Source organism: Mustela lutreola, chromosome 10 (assembly GCF_030435805.1).
Source record: "Mustela lutreola isolate mMusLut2 chromosome 10, mMusLut2.pri, whole genome shotgun sequence".
Classification (NCBI taxonomy): domain Eukaryota; kingdom Metazoa; phylum Chordata; class Mammalia; order Carnivora; family Mustelidae; genus Mustela; species Mustela lutreola.
Genome location: NC_081299.1, coordinates 36,010,729 through 36,027,566, shown reverse-complemented (window position 1 = coordinate 36,027,566; position 16,838 = coordinate 36,010,729). Strand labels below are relative to the sequence as shown.

Below are 16,838 nucleotides of genomic sequence, written 5' to 3'. Positions count from 1 at the left end.
GCCTCTCTGTCTACTTGTGATTTCTCTAACAAATAAATAAAAGTAAAATCTTTAAAAAATTATTTATTTGAGAGAGAGACAGAGCATGAAAGGGGAGGTCAGAGGGAGAAGCAGACTCCCTTTGGAGCTGGGAGCCTGATGGACTCAATCCTGGGACTTCAGGATCATGACCTGAGCCACCCAGGTGCCCAATAAATAAAATTTTTAATAAAAAAAAATGCCCATTTGTCTATCTTGTCATTATCTTTGGCATCTGGCCTAGCACCTGTGTCTAACAGCTAATATTCATTGATTGCTGTGTGTCACACACTGTTGTAAGTTTACATATACTGACTCATTTAATCATCTTATGAGGATTTAGCCCTATTTTATGGATGGAGGAGACAAAGGCCTAGAATAAGTAGGTCAGCCACTGTTGAATGAACACATTTATTGTGTGTACCGTGTACCAGCCACTGTGCTTATATGTTTGGGTTACAGAATTAAGAAAGACTGGTCAGAGTTTCAGACAGAATGTTGGTTAAAGCTTCACCCTAAAATGAGGGATATATAGCTGGCTCCTGGTTTTGTGGTACTCGGAATCAAAAGGCTTGAAGTCTCTCTGACTGCTTATATAATTGGGTGTGCCCCTTCTCCCTCTATCACAGACTGGAGACATATATTCAAATGTTGTTTTAGCCTTTTTTCTTCCATTTTTTAAATTTAAAGCCATCCTTTATAAAGTCAAACCCTAGCATAGACTATAAGGGCTGAGATCTGCCATTCCTCCCTGGTTTTAATAAGTACCTCACTCTGATTCTTAACTTTTTAAAATTAAATATTTTATGTAGAAATAATTTCAAACTTACAGAAAAGTTTCAAAAATAAGAATACAAAGAACATAATCAGGTTCACTTGTTAACATTTTATTCAATTTGTTTTATAATTCATGTTCTATATGTATAAAGTCATACTGTTCTTTTCTCAACTATTTAAGTGACAATCATCCTGGTCCTTAACCCCTAAATACCGTAATATATATTTCCTAAGAATAGAAATGTTCCTTTATATTCCCCAGTATACCATAATTCTTAATTTCAGTACATTTAACTTTGATGTGATACTTTACTGTTTATAAATTATTTATAGATTACAACTAAAGAAATAATCTTTTTACAGTGCTATAGCCCCTGAATACTCTCTTTAATTAAAAAATACCATAGTGGGCACCTGGTTGGTTAAGTGCCTGCCTTCAGTTCAGGTCATGATCTCAGAGTCCTGGGATCAAGCCCACATTGGGCTCCCTGTTCAGCAGAGAACCTGCTTCTCCCTCTCTTTCTGCTGCTCCCCCTGCCTGTGCTTTCTTGTTCTCTCAAATAATTAAATAAAATCTTAAAAAAAAAAAACCAAAGGGAATTTTTGAAAGTTTTTCTAAAAAGTTGGAAAACATATTGTTGGGCCCTGCTGGTCATGGCACTCAGCTCACTAAGGATTAGGTTTGAGCAGTTTAGCATTTGCATTCAAGTTTCCGCAGGAGGAGATCAATTGCTCCTTTTGCTGGGTTTCCATTAGACTTTGCTTTTACCTTTACTATAATATTTACTTCATTCTGCTGAGTGTTATGGTTAGGTGTTTCTCTATGTTGTTCATGTAGGTTTGTTCTTTTGAGTGCTGGAAACACCTTGTCCTTGTACCTTTTATAGCTATAGCAAAATGCTTTATACAGTGTAAGTTTAAACTGTTAATCCTTATAAATGGATAAGTAGAAGAATTTTAAATTTTGCAAAATTATAGGTCCAACTCTAGCTCTTTTATAAGCCACATCAAGTCCTTTCCAAACAAGATAGGTATAAGTAGCATTTAGGAAAAAAGTATGGATTATAGCAAGGTCTTACCCCATCTAGTAATTTTGGTAGCCTGATTTTTTTTTTTTTTTTTTTAGATAACAGCTTTTTAAAAAATAACAGATAAAATTCACATAGGGTAATAATTCGCCCACTTAAAGTGTATAATTCAGTAGGTTTAAGTATATTCACAGAGTTTTGCAACCATCACCACAAACAATTTTGTAACGTTTTCATTACCCTACTCTGCACACATTAGCTCTCCTTCCCTTTTCCTCTTTAATCCCACCACAAGCCCTAGGCAACCATTAATTTATTTTTTGTCTCTGTAAATTTGCCTGTTCTGGATAGTGGAATAATCTAATGTGGACTTTTGTGCCTTGCTTTTCACTTAACCTAAACAATTTCATGGTTCATATATTTTATAAAATATTTCAGCAGAGTTGCGCAGTGGAAGTGTGCTGGGCCCATATTTTATAAAATATTTCATTCCTTTTTACCGCTAAATAATATTCCTCTGTATATACCACATTTTGTTTACTCATTCATCTGTTGATAGATATGGGGTTGTTTCCACTTTCTGGCTATTACAAACAATGCTATTATAAACATTCATACACAAGTTTTTTTTATGGGCATATGTTCCAGTTCTCTTGAGTATATAACTAGGATTGAAATTGCTGGGTAAGGTGATGACTAGGTTTAACCTTTTGAGGATCTGCTAAACTGTACAGTTACATCATTTTATATTTCCAACAGCAGTGTTTGAGAGTTCCAGTTTCTCCACATTCTCATCAACACTTTTTTTTTGGATTACAGTTTATCTTTGAATAATGTGAGAGTTAGAAACACCAATCCCTGTGTAGTCCAAAATCTCTGTATAAATTTTGACTTCCCCAAAATTTACCTACTAATATCTTATTATTGACCAGAAGCCTTACTGATAACAGAAACAGTTGTTTAATACATTTTTGCATGTTGTATTTATATACTGTATTCTTACCATAAGGCAAGATAGAGAAAAGAAAATGTTAGTTAAGAAAATCCTAAGAGGGACGCCTGGGTGGCTCAGTTGGTTAAGCAGCTGCCTTCGGCTCAGGTCATGATCCCGGCGTCCTGGGATCGAGTCCCACATCGGGCTTCTTGCTCGGCAGGGAGCCTGCTTCTCCCTCTGCCTCTGCCTGCCATTCTGTCTGCCTGTGCTTGCTCTCTGCCCCCCTTTCTCTCTGATAAATAAATAAAAAATCTTTAAAAAAAAAAAAAAGAAAATCCTAAGAGAAAATAACTTACAGTGTTGTATTTATTGATTGTGTAAGTTTATGTTGTCTGTTTACAAAATCATCTTTCAATACCTGCATGAATGTGATATGATACAAAACACTGTGAGATCTTATATATATTACTAACAGCAGACATCAAAAGTTAGAAGATAATGGGATGCCTGGGTGGCTCAGTTGGTTAAGCGGCTACCTTCGGCTCAGGTCATGATCCCAGCGTCCTGGGATCGAGTCCCACATCAGGCTTCTTGCTCGGTGGGGAGCCTGCTTCTCCCTCTGCCTCTGCTGCCACTCTGCCTGCCTGTGCGCGCGCTCTCTCTCTCTCTGGCAAATAAATAAATAAAATCTTTAAAAAAATCTTTTTTAAAAATGAGAAGATAATGTGAAAAAATTCATATGTATTTGCAGATACAACAATTCATGCATTGATAATGAAGCATCAGTATGTTTGGCAATGATGACAAAAACGTTTCATGCAGTTCTTGCTATATAATTCTTAGATTTTCATATCAAAATACATGTATAACAGATAAATTTATTATCTACAGTATGTACATATAGTTCAGTACAATGATTATTTGCTGTTAAGTGGAATTTGATCATCGTAAGATCTTCATCCATGTTGTCTTCATGTTGAGTTGGTTGAAGAGGAGGAGGAAGAGTTGGTCTTGCTGTCTTAGGGTGGCATAGGCAGAAGAGGAGGAGGAGGGGAGGCAGGAGAGGCAGGCACACTTGATGTAACATTATGGAAATATGTAATAATTTCTATCTGACATTTTTGCTTTTCCATTTTTCTAAAAAAATGTTCTATACAGTACCAGTCCTTCTACCATTTCAGTGCTTGTATCATACAAATGAAGGCAAGATAGAGAAAAGAAAATCCTAAATGAAGTCAAAAGCAATTTTGAATATTTGGAACACTTCTGCCAGATTGTCTAATGTCAGCTTGTTTTCTGGAACTGCTTCTTCACCTTCTTGTCATCTGACACCGGTTCAGTAGCACTCATCTCCATCATGTCGTCTTCTGTTAATTCCTATGATGTGTCACTTAGCTCTTGAATTTCTCCAAATTCTTAAAACCCTTTACTCGCCACCTTTTTCTTCTTTTTTTTTCTTCCATATGCACTGTCTTTTTCATGATTTTTTTGATTAACTCTGTTGTAAATCCTGTGAAATCATGTATAACATCTGGACACTATTTTCTCTAGCAGGAATTTATTGTTTCGGGCTTGATGGCTTTCACTGCTTTTTGTGTAACAGTGATGGCATCTTCAGTGATGTGATCCTTTTAGACTTCCATGCTGTTCTATCAAGGTTCTCTTCCCAAGTACTGATAATCCTTTCCAATGAGTACTGTACATGATGAGCCCTAAAGGTCATTATGACTCCCTGATCTAAAGGCTGATTTAGAGATGTGTTTGGGGGCAAATAGGTCATTTTAACACTTTTGGTATTGAATTTGTGGGGTTCTGGGTGGCAAGGGACATTGTCTGATATCAAAAGAACTTTAAAAGGCAGTCCTTTACTGTCAAGGTACTTCCTGGCTTCAGGGACAAAAAGCATCAGTGGAACTAATCCAGAAAAATGGTTCTCGTTGTCTAGGCCTTGTTGTATAACCAAAAGACGGGCAGCTGGTGTTTATTTTTTCTCTTCAAGGCTCAGGGGTTAGCAACTTTATAGATAAGGGCAGTTCTGATCATAAACCCAACTGCATTTGTGCAAAATGGTAGCGTTAGCCTATCCCTTCCTGTCTTTTTTTTTTTTTTTTTTTCTTTTTAAATCCCTTCCTGTCTTAAATCCTGGTGCTTGCTTCTCTTTCTTACTAATGAATGTCCTTTGTGGCATTTTTTTCCAGAAAAGGGCACTTTTGTCTGCATTAAAAACCTGTTCAGGCAGACATCCTTTCTACTTCATGATTTTCTTAATGGCCTCTGGGAACTTGTCCGCTGCCTCTTGGTTGGCAGAAGCTGCTTCTGCTATTATCTTGACATTTTTAAAGCCTCTTTCTAAAATTACCAAACTACCCTTTGCTGGTTAAATTCTCCAGTTTTAGATCTTTCACCTTCCTTTTTCTTTAAGTTGTCCTATAATGAGTTAGCTTTTTCCTGAATAATATTAGAGTCTATGGGTACCTTACAGCAATCCTGCACCCACATAAAGGCTGCATTTTCAATACAGGATAAAAAGGTATCTCCTAAAAAGTGCAAGGTTTTTGCATCCACTGGCATAGCTGCAGGGATGGCTTCTCAAATTTCCTTTTTTTTTTTTTTTTTTTTTTTTTTAAAAACAATGGTCCTTAGACTGGTGGGCAACTGCAGACCTCAGTCAAGCAGTTCAACTTTTTCTTGTAATGTCATGACTTTTCTTGGCTTCTTGGGAGCTTTCAGCATCACTAGTGGCACTTTGTATGGGTCCTCTGGTGTTATTCTAGGTGGAAGAACGATGGGAGATTACTTTTTACGGCAAAATATAATTCACGGAGAGATGAACTGTTCATGCAGAGATGATTAGTGACACAGGGCATTTTAAGCTGATGCTCATAACGCTTGAGCTCACTGCAATAACAACAGGAGATGGCTACAAAATTATTAGAGTAGTACAGTATGTACTACAGTCAATTTTATGCAGTTATGATTTAATACTGTATCTTTACCTTTGTTTATAACTCCCTCAGCTGCAAATGGGGCCATGTACAGTCTGTATGTGTTTGCATAAAAGTTTGATAAATTTTAACTTTTTATGATTTGTGTATATTTTATGGTAGTAAATGAAAAAATAGACTAGTATATACATACATTTTATGCATTCATGATATACTTAACTTTTTCTTAAGCTTTCTGATATTTCTATCAAAATATCTTTGTCTTTGTCTGCAAGTGCTTTGTCTGCAAGGTTTTTCAAACTGTTGCAAATCTCCAAGAAATTTTCTAACATATTTATTGGAAAAAAACCAAAAAAACCCTGTGTATAGAAGGACCCATGTATGCAGTTCAAACCCCTATTATCAAAGGGTCAACTGTATAGTCATCCTAAAGGATGTGAAGTGGTATATATATGTATATTTTTAAGATTTTATTTATTATTTATTTGACAGAGAAGGAGAGAGGGAGAGAGCTCTAGCAAGCAAGGGGAGAAGCAGAGGGGAGGGAGAGAGAATCCCAAGCAGACCTCACACTGAGCCTGGAGTGCCACAGGAGATGGATCCCATGACGCTGAGATCACAACCTGAGCTGAAATCAAGAGTTGGATGCTCAGCCAACTAAGCCACCCAGGCACCCCTGGAGTGGTATCCTATTGTGATTTTAATTTTAATTTCCTTGAGGGCTGATACTCTCTTTTCATGTACTTGTTGGCCATTTGTATATCTTCTTTGGAGAAATGTCTATTCATATCCTGTGCTCATTTTTAATTCAGTTATTTGTCTTTTTATTAAGTTGCAAGACTTATTTACTCTGGATACAACTTTATTAGATATATGATTTACAAAGATTTTCTGCCATTCTCTGTGTTGTCTTTGCACTTTCTTGATGATGTCATTTGAAGCACAAAAATTTTTAATTTTGATCAAGTCCAATTTATCTGGTTTTTTTTTTCTTCCTTTACTTTGTGCTTTTGGTTCCTATCTAAGAAACCAGTGCCTAGTCCAAAATTATGAAGATTCAAGTCTGCTCTCTTTAAAAAGTTTTACAGTTTTGGGCTGCCTGGGTGGCTCAGTCAGTTAAATGTCTGCCTTTGGCTCAGGTCGTGATTCCAGGGTTGTGGAATCAAGTCCTGCATTGGGCTCCTGGCTTGGGAAGGAGCCTGCTTCTTCCTCTGCCTGCTGCTCCCCTGCTTGTGCTCTCTCTCTGCCAAATAAATAAATCTTTTTTAAAAAAAGGTTTATAGTTTTAGCTTTTACATATAGGTTTTTGATCCATTTTGAGTTAATTCTTGCAGTGTGATGCAGGGGTCTGACTATATTCTTTTGAATGTGGGTAACCAGTTGTCCTAGCACCATTTGTTAAAAAGACTATTTTTTTCAACATTGAATTTTTTTACATCCTTGTTAAAAACATTTGATAGTAAAGAGTTTCTGTTTTGAAGAACATATTCACATTGTTCCCCTTTCCCCCCATATTGTCTTTTTTGTTAATTAAAAAAAAAATGTAGAAACCATCTCAAACTTACAGAAAAGTTGCAAGTACAGTACTAATAACTTATTTTCTTGAACTGTTGAGAGTAAGTTGCTGACATGATACCTCGCAATAATCACATTTTTGTGTATTTCCCACCAATAAGAACATTTTCTTATATAATGGTGACACAAAACCAGAAAATTAATGCTGAAACATTACAGTACCAATCTTATTCTCAGCTCCCATTCAAGTTTCATTCTTGTTCCAGTAATATCCTTTATAACAAAAAGAATCCAGTCCAGAATTACACATTGCATTTGTCATGCTTCTCTAGTCTTTTTCAATCTGGAATGATTCCTCAATCTTCTTGATTTTCATGACCTTGACAATTTTGAAGATTACAGGCCAGTTTTTTTGTTTGTGTTTTTGTTTTTGTTTTTGTAGAATGTCTCTGAATTGTGATTTGTCTGATGTTTCCTCATGATTAAATTCAGTTTATATGTATTTGGCAGGAATATCCCAGAAGTGATATTAATGTCCTTCCCAGTGCATCCTATTGGGGGCCCAAGATTTTATCATTACTGGTGGTACTAACTTGATTGATTACTTGATTAAGGTAGTGTTTGCCAGGCTTCTCCACTATTATTATTTGTCTTTTTACTTTTGTGACTAATAAGCATTTTGTGGGAAAGCCCTTTGAGATTATATAAATCCTTTCTGTTAATCTTTTGGTTTTTCATTTTATTCATTTACATCTGAATGAGCACATGGATTCTTATTTTGTTTTGATGGCTTATATTACCTTACTATCATTTGTATCAATGCTTGAGTTGTTCCATATTTGATAGTGGAAACCCCTTCAAGGTGGCTTCTTTATTCTTTTGTCAAGGCCCCTCATTTTCGAGCACTTGCTCTTTACTTTTTGGTATAACATCATGTTCGAGGTTCATTTGGTTCTTGCTCTAGCCCAGCTGTAGCCCAGCTCTACCTCAGCCTTGGAATCTGCTTTTCTTCAAAGAGCCCTGGTTCTTTTTAGTAGAGAATAGCATTAAAAACTAAGATCTGGGTGCTAGTTATGCATACGTGGGATGCTGCTGATCGTAGGACTTCTCAGGGGACAGAGTATTCCCTATATGTATAGACATCTGCATCTCTCTTTCTATTAAATTTCATGAGTTCATATCAATAGCTATAATTCCAGTTCAAACTAGAGGGATCCTTCTGTTTTTTTTAACCTTTCCATATTTGTAACTTCCTTTTTAGACTATGAGAAACCTGCTTCCTATTATTTTTAATAGTTGTATTTATTTGATCTATTACTCCGTATGTACCCCATCTCTTGTAGTCATTGCTGCATTCCCTCGACACCTCCCAGCCTCCCCTCCCCCAAGTAGAAACTCCACCCTTATCTGACTTTGTCCCATTATATTGGTATGCCCTCTTCTGAGGATTGTGTCCTCATTGGCTTGGTCTCCACTATTCTGGGCCATCCGGGCCCTATGCCACTGCACTTCTTCCTTCATTCAGATTTAGCATCTCATGCCAGGCTGCACTGGTGAGGCTCTCGTCCTCACCCTCCTCCAGCTCTGAGATCCTGTGCTGTGTTGCTGCCTTCCTATGTGGACATAATCCTCCTTCACCTGCTTTGGGCTCTGACAACCAACTCTTGGCCCTTGTGACCACTCTAACTTAATGGCTTTTGGACTGAATTATTTGTTAAAGGGTCATTGTCTTTTGAGAGATGAAGTGTTTTGAGAGACGAATTAAAAGTTAGTATTTTAATAAGGGAAAAAACCCAAGTAGCTTGAAAACTTCACCTTTTAGGCATTTACTGGTAGAGTTCTAGAAGGATTCCTTCTTTGGCTAATGTTTAACATAAAATAACACATAACTTATAATTATTTAAATCTTAATGTACATTGGTTAATGAGCTGTTCCTGACTGAGGAAATTAGAAACAAATAGTAATTTATAGCTACCGAATAATATTCATTTTTCTTCTAGCTCTTCCACCAAAGCCACCTAAGCCAATGACTTCAGCCGTTACAAATGGAATGAAGGACAGTTCTGTTTCTCTTCAGGATGCAGAATGGTACTGGGGGGATATTTCAAGGTAACTAGAATACTACTATAATTCACTGAAGTTTAGAAACAAATCAGTTTTGAGAAGTTAAAAATAAAACATTTTCATGTCCTACTAGTTGTCATTTAAAGATTACAATTTTAAAAATTGTGAGAACACTTCAAAAGTTTCTAAATGCTGTCCTTCCACAAGAAATTGTCAAGATCTTTAAATTACAGGTGTGATTATTACTTTTAATACTATATTAAGGATAGATCTCTGAATAATGAAACTGAAAAGATTTAGGATAGCTACATGTGTTTTTCTATAAAAGATAGTTATAGGTACTTAATTTTCTTTACCTTTCTGTCTAAGGCAACAGTTCCACAATCTTTGCATACATAAGAATCAGTTGGGGTGTGGCCCAGGAATCTACATTTAACAACCTCCCCAAGTGGTTTTGATGCACTCTTCACATCCCTCATTTTAAGAAATGGGAGTTTAGAGCAGTAAAATGCTTCTTAGGTAAAATGTGATTTTTTGGAAATGTTGAACCTAGAGAAGGGAAAAAGTACATATATATTGAAGTTGAATATTCAGATTTCTTGTTTTTCTTGAGTTTAAAAAAAAAAAAAAAGACCTATCCATTTCTGTCAGATTGGGTTCAAGGTTGATGGTGTATTCTTCAGTATGCTTATATTTCTCTTTCTTTTGTCTGTTCTCTTCAACTACCAAAGTGGCACTCATTTTTTTTTTCTTTGTTACCATTTTAACCATCTTTTTTTTTTTTTTTTTTTTTTTTTTAAAGATTTTATTTATTTATTTGACAGACGGAGATCACAAGTAGGCAGAGAGGCAGGCAGAGAGAGAGAGAGGAGGAAGCAGGCTCCCTGCTGAGCAGAGAGCCCGATGCGGGACTCGATCCCAGGACCCTGAGATCATGACCTGAGCCGAAGGCAGCGGCTTAACCCACTGAGCCACCCAGGCACCCCCATTTTAACCATCTTTAAATGTGCAGTTCAGTGGCATTAAGTACATTCACACTATTGTTCAACCATCACCATCATCTGTCTCTGGTACTATTTCATCTTCCCCCGAAGCGAAACTTTGTACTTATTAAACACTGCCTTTTCTGCCTATTCTTCCCAACCCTGGGAAACCACCACCCTACTTCTGTTTCTATGAATTTGACTACTCTAGGTACCTCACATAAGTGTAATTGTATAGTATTTATCCTTTTGTGACTGACATATTTCACTTAGCACAATGTCTTCAAGGTTCATCGTTGTTATAGCATGTATCAGAATTTCCTTCCTTTTTAAGGTTGAATAATGTTCCATTATGTGTATATACCAAATTTTTATTTTTTCATTCATCTGGACATTTGGCTTTGAACATCTGGATTGTTTACAGCTTTTGGCTATTGTAAATAATGCTGCCATGAAAATTGGTGTATAAATGTTTTTTCAAGTCCCTTTTAAAAGTTTTTTATTTCTTTATTATTTTTTAAAGGGGGGGAGGGGCAGAAGGAGAGAGAGAATCATAAGTAGGCCCCCTGCCCAACGTGGAGCCCATATGAGGCTTAGTCTCACAACCCTGAGATCGTGACCTGAGCTGAAATCAAGAGTTGGCTGCTTAGCTGACTGAGCCACCCAGGTGCCCCTCCAGTCCCTGCTTTTAGTTTTTTGGGGTATATACCCTGAAGTGGAATTTCTAAGTCATATGGTAATTCTATGTTTAATTTTTTTTTTTTTTTTTTTTTTTTTTTTTTTTTTTTTTTAAGATTTATTTATTTATTTATTTGACAGAGAGAAATCACAAGTAGGCAGAGAGGCAGGCAGAGAGAGAGAGAGGAGGAAGCAGGCTCCCTGCTGAGCAGAGAGCCCGATGCGGGACTCGATCCCAGGACCCTGAGATCATGACCTGAGCCGAAGGCAGCGGCCCAACCACTGAGCCACCCAGGCGCCCTATGTTTAATTTTTTGAAGGAGACCTAATATATTTTGTATTAAAATAGATCAGAAAATATTTGTTTATAATTGTGCAACTGTTTAAATTTATATTCTAAGAACTTGTGGGTCTGTAACTCAAGAGTATTCTGTGCCCTGCCATATCCTGAGTGTTCTAGTGTTTTTTCTTAAAGTCCTAAACCAACTCTGCAGGAGGAATTTATCATCACTATAAATTCATATTGGAGAAGATTATATTGAAAGGTTGTGAACTTAGTGAATTACCCCCCCTTCAGACACAGCTGCCACTGTTGCTTAAACACAACCTTCTTTCTAAACAGCTGCTGGTTTTTCCTGAAACCCTGCAAGTTCAGACCTGCCTAAGGAAGCCCTAAAGGCTTAATGGAAATACTATCCCCTACAGACAGTTGAAATCTGGAAGAGTTTAAAAAGCAAATAGACCTTCCTTAGATTGCATAATACTGAAAATCAAAACAGAAAGATCCTATCTAGGGGGAGGAATTAAATGACCTCTGAAGGTCCCCATTATTCTATGACCTTAGACATACTCCTCTCCCAACTAGCTTTAGTAATAATATGTGAAGAGAACAATTGATGATTACATTTTTTTCAGTTTTTCCTATAATCTGTTTTTCAGGGAGGAGGTTAATGATAAATTACGGGATATGCCAGATGGTACATTCTTGGTCAGAGATGCCTCAACAAAAATGCAGGGGGATTATACTTTGACTTTGCGGTGAGTATTTTTCAGCATTGTGACTAGTGCTCTATTAGTGTTATTTATTTCTGGGTATACAGAGATTTTTGTATTTATTTAAATGATTATTTACACATTTTAAAATATTTTTACTTAATTTAGAAACATAAGTTTTAGTTGTTTGACTATCCTTTCTCCATATGTTAAATATTTAAATGTCTTATAAAAAGATGGCAACAATTTTAATTTTTATGTAGGAATAAAACTAAAAAGCTAAAATCCCTCAAAGTAAGTTACGAAGTAAGAATTAATACTGTTGACTTTGTATGTGAAGTAGAAGTCATGGGGACAGCCTGAGGTTATTAAGATATGTTGGGAATCTACCTCTCTAATAGCCCTATTATTTTCCTTAATGCAGACTTCAGAGAGTAAAGCTTAACATAGTTTAGGCTTACAAGGATATGTAGAAGATAAAACAATTCTTAGCCTCTATCATGCCATCCACGTGGGCATATTAGAATCTCCTAAGTGATGGATGTATCACCTTTTATATTTACAAAGATGGGACATATATTTTAAAAGATTAGGAAAACTGCATCAGATATTTTTACATTTAATTTTAACAATTAAAATAGTCTAATTACAATAAAGTTCTGTGCTTTTTTTAAAAAGGTACTACCTAAAGAAAAATATAATGAAAATAGCAGCGATATTGTGCTACGCGTTTTACATGCAATATCTTATTCCTCACAACAACCTTATGAATTAGGTATTACTAATATTTCCATTTTATAGATGGGCAACTGAAGATTAACCTGGTTAAGAAACTTTCCTAAAGACATATAGCTAGTAAATGGCAGAGGATGGAGTCAGATTCAGATGTATCTGATTCTTTGTGCCTTTCTGCCTACTATCTTTAGGAAAAATCATGTATTTTATGCTAGAAATTTGGAGTTTCTTATAAAGGCATTATAGGAAGTTAATACCTTGGAACTTTTAATTATGCTGAGGAATAAACAAAATTCTGTAATGATTCACTTCACTTAGTTTTTTTCCCCCTGCTCTAGTCCGGCTTCTGTCTTTACCACTCTCATAAGGAGTGTTAAACCAATGACCACTTCTCTCTTCTTACCTCACCTGACCTCTTGGCAGCTTTAGTCATAGGCATTTCTTCCTAGAAACAGGTTATTGTCTTGACTGTTGTGACATCCCACTCCTGATTTTCTTCCTAACTCTAGGCCAGCCATTCCTTTGCTCAATATCTAAGTGTTAAGTGTTCCAGACTTGGAGTTGGGCCTCCTTCCCTTCTCTGTATTGGTTCTCCCAAGGTGAGCTTGTCCTGTTCCATGGCTTTAATATGCCATTAAATGGTGATAATTCATAAACCCCATCTCCAGCTCTGACCTCCAGATCTCCACTTGCCTACTTGACTTTGCTGCTTACATAACTAGGGTACATATTAATTTGAACATGGTCAAAGGAGAGTTCTTATTTTCTAACCCAACTCTTCCTACCCAAACTGTTTCTCTTCTACTTTTTTTTCTTTCTTTCTACCCCACCCCGAAATAGAACCACCGTTTCTACAGTACTCAAGTTACAGCTTTTCCCCCTCTTACTTTCCTCATCTTCACATCCAGATCCATCATTGAACAAGTCCTGACAACTTTACCTCCAAATCTATATTCGTAATCTCATCATACTTCTCTGTCACTCAACAGTAAGCCCACCATCATCTTGCTTGATTTTTTGCAGTCATTTCCTGACAGGCCTCTCAGCATCTTACAATTTCTAACTTTCCCACCCCTGTTGACCATTTTCTGCACAGAAACTACTAGAGTGATCATTTTAAGGAATGAGTCTGGATTACTCCCTTGCTTAAAGTTCTTTTAAGAGTTTCCCTACTGCACTTAAGGTAAAGAATTTGGATTTTATTCTAGCTTACAGAACTCTATTTGACCTGGACTTGGTCTACTTCTTAAACTTCATTCCTCCCCCTCCCCCCTACATTCAACCTCTCTAGCCTTTTCATACTTCAGGCAAGTGAGGCTTATGCCTCCCTCAGGGCCTCTGCAATAGGTCTTTCTTTTTTTTTTTTTTTTTAATTTTATTTATTTATCAGAGAGAGCGAGCACAGGCAGGCAGAGAAGCCACAGAGGCGGAGGGAGAAGCAGGCTCCCAGCCGAGCAAGGAGCCCGATGTGGGACTCGATCCCAGGACGCTGGGATCATGACCCGAGCCGAAGGCAGCTGCTTAACCCACTGAGCCACCCAGGCATCCCTGCAATAGGTCTTTCTGATCTTTGCATCTTTGTTTACTTTTTGTCATTTAGATCTCTGCATAATTGCCACCTCTTCAGGTCTTCCTGAACTACTCTATCCAAAGTAGCTCTCCGAGGATGTATAGTGCCTCAATTTAATTTTCTGTTTGGGCCACTTCTGTATTTTCGTCTCCTTTTCCATTTTGTAGTTCTCACCCTACTAGAATTAAGTTCTCTGCTATTTGGGACTTTTTTGATCATCGTTTTATTTCCAGACTGCAGTGTGTGATAATGGATAGGCATTAAACAATGGATGCCTAATAAATATTTATTAACAGAATGAATGTCCTCATTTATCTGAAAAATGGTTTTAATCCCACACTAAGGCATTCTTTTATGATGGTTAGATTCCTAAATGCAACTAACTAAAAGCAACAATTTTTGTATCTTGGGCTGAGGAAAAGGACCTGCAAAAGTTCCATCACTTACCTGAAGTTGCAGTGCTGTTCAGGAACAAAAGCTGGCAAGGGGTCCCAGTCAAAGCCACCATGAGAATTCTTATGCTAGAGACCTACAGCTGGAAGGGATCATTAATGCTACCTCATTCAACTGGGTTTCTGCAGATGTTGGAATTCCCTGCAAGCACTTTTCAGAATCATTGAGCTTTCCTGTGATCTTTCAGTCAGAGGGAGCTAGCATCTTCCCTTTGAGGCAGCCCAGTCTATTGTTGGGCAGCTTTAAAGTTTAGAGGGTTATTGTTGTGCTAGATATTATGGTAGGACCAGGAATAAGGGCATGAATAAGATGTGGTTTTACCCTCAAGCATTCATAATTTGTTGTGTAATGGTGGAATAGGAGAGATACATATATACTATACCTTAATGCATTATAGTGTTATATTAAAGTTCTCCCCATTTACCCCTTCTCCTAACTCCTGGTAACCATTGTTTTTCTCTCTGTCTTTGCAAATTTGATTATTTTAGGTACCTCATATAAGTAGAATCTTAATATTTGTCCTTTGCTGTGTGGCTTTTTTTATATAAAGTAATGTTTGTAAGGTTCATCCATATTGTAGCATGTCATACATTTCTTCCTTTTTAAGGCTGAATAGTATTCTATTGCATGTGTGTACTACATTTTATTTGTCCTTTGGTCCATGGACATTGGCAAGAATATTTTAAAATTTTTGTATCTAGCAGAACGTCTGACATGTAGGTACCCAGTAACTATTTGAAAAGAAAGAATAAATAAGAGAGAGACAAAGAGAAGTTTTCTTAGAGGAAATGACAGTTTAGCTGGGCCTAGGTAGATTTTGTTAGGCAGAAAAGTGATGGTCTTACTAGGGTTTAGTAAATACTCATAGCTCAGTACTAATTACTCTGCAGAGGATCTAAGAAAGTTAACATTTTTTGCTTCAAAGTAGCCATAATCTGGTGAGGGCAACAGGAATAAGAAAATTGCTTTGAATTAAACCAAAATAATGGGAGAAGTTCAAACAATGTGCTTTGGGGGCTGAAAGGAAGGAAAGATATATTTTGTTGAGAGAATATAGAAAGCTGCCCTTCATGGAAAAAATTGCATTGCCATTTGTCTGGAAGAAGGGAATGGGTTTGACCATGTAAAAGTGGGAGGGGAAGTTGCAGGATTAGGTAACAACAGGAACAGAGATATGGAGGTGAGAAACTATAGTGCCCTGTTCTCTCAGATGCAGTCCCATTTGGCTAGAGGGCCAAGTCAACAAGAGAAACAAGTGATCAGGGATGCAGGGTTGGAAAAGGCTCATGTTAAGGAGGGTCTTGAATTCTAAAATGTGTAGTTTGTATTTAATATTGTAGGTAGGCAGAGGAAACCATTTCATTTTTTCAGCAGGGAAGTATATGATCAGACTACATTTGAAAAGAATAAAAGAGGATAGATACTAGTAAAGGGTTAGAATATCATGAATCATTGGGGTGCTTGGCTGGCTCAGTTGGTAGAGCATGCTACTCTTGATCTCAGGGTTGAGTCAAGCCCCACTTTGGGCGTAGAACTTAAAAAAAAAGAAAAGAAAATTTTAAAAACAGACTATTATGAATTGAGAGGTAATGGTGACCCAGAATAAATTTATTTTTTAATCACTTAATATTTATTGAATGCCCACAATGTTCTAAGTACTGTTTTAGTTAGGAAAAGGAAATGATGAACAAGCTGGACATGGTTTCCTGTCTATCGTGTTTATATTTGGAAGTAGAAGTAGGAATAGAGGAGAAGAAGACACAATAAACACATAAAAAATAACTTAACAGTATATGAAATACTATATAGGGAATACACAGGGTTATGTGATAGGGATATAGGAAGAGGGAATTTAAGATAATTTCGAGAAGGAGGGCCTCTGTGAGGAAATGACCTACCTCTGGATATGTAAGATATGTAAGGATATGTAAGAACCAGCCAGGAAATTGTTCCAAGAAGAGGGAACAGAAAATGCCAAGCACTGATTTTTGGAAAGATTTGGTGGATCCAGTGAATACAAAGATTGCTGTGGCTGGCTTACAGTGTGAACCACAGAGTGGTAGGAGATGAACTTGAAAGTGGGAAGGAGCAGATGCATAGAGCCTAATGAGCTGTGGTCAGGAATTTGAATTTTATTTCTAAGC

At 36.9% G+C, this 16,838-nt stretch overlaps 1 protein-coding gene across 2 annotated transcripts in view; it reads left to right on the top strand.

The window, feature by feature from the left end:
• The window catches only part of PIK3R3 (phosphoinositide-3-kinase regulatory subunit 3), a 138,673-nt gene that overhangs the window by 79,555 nt on the left and 42,280 nt on the right, over nucleotides 1–16,838 (top strand). For both annotated transcript variants that reach the window (XM_059137793.1, XM_059137792.1), the window contains exons 2-3: nucleotides 9,219–9,327; nucleotides 11,883–11,981. In XM_059137793.1, the coding sequence (XP_058993776.1) occupies nucleotides 9,245–9,327; nucleotides 11,883–11,981 (182 nt within the window). In that variant the 5' untranslated portion in view covers nucleotides 9,219–9,244. The remainder of the gene's footprint in view (nucleotides 1–9,218; nucleotides 9,328–11,882; nucleotides 11,982–16,838) is intronic.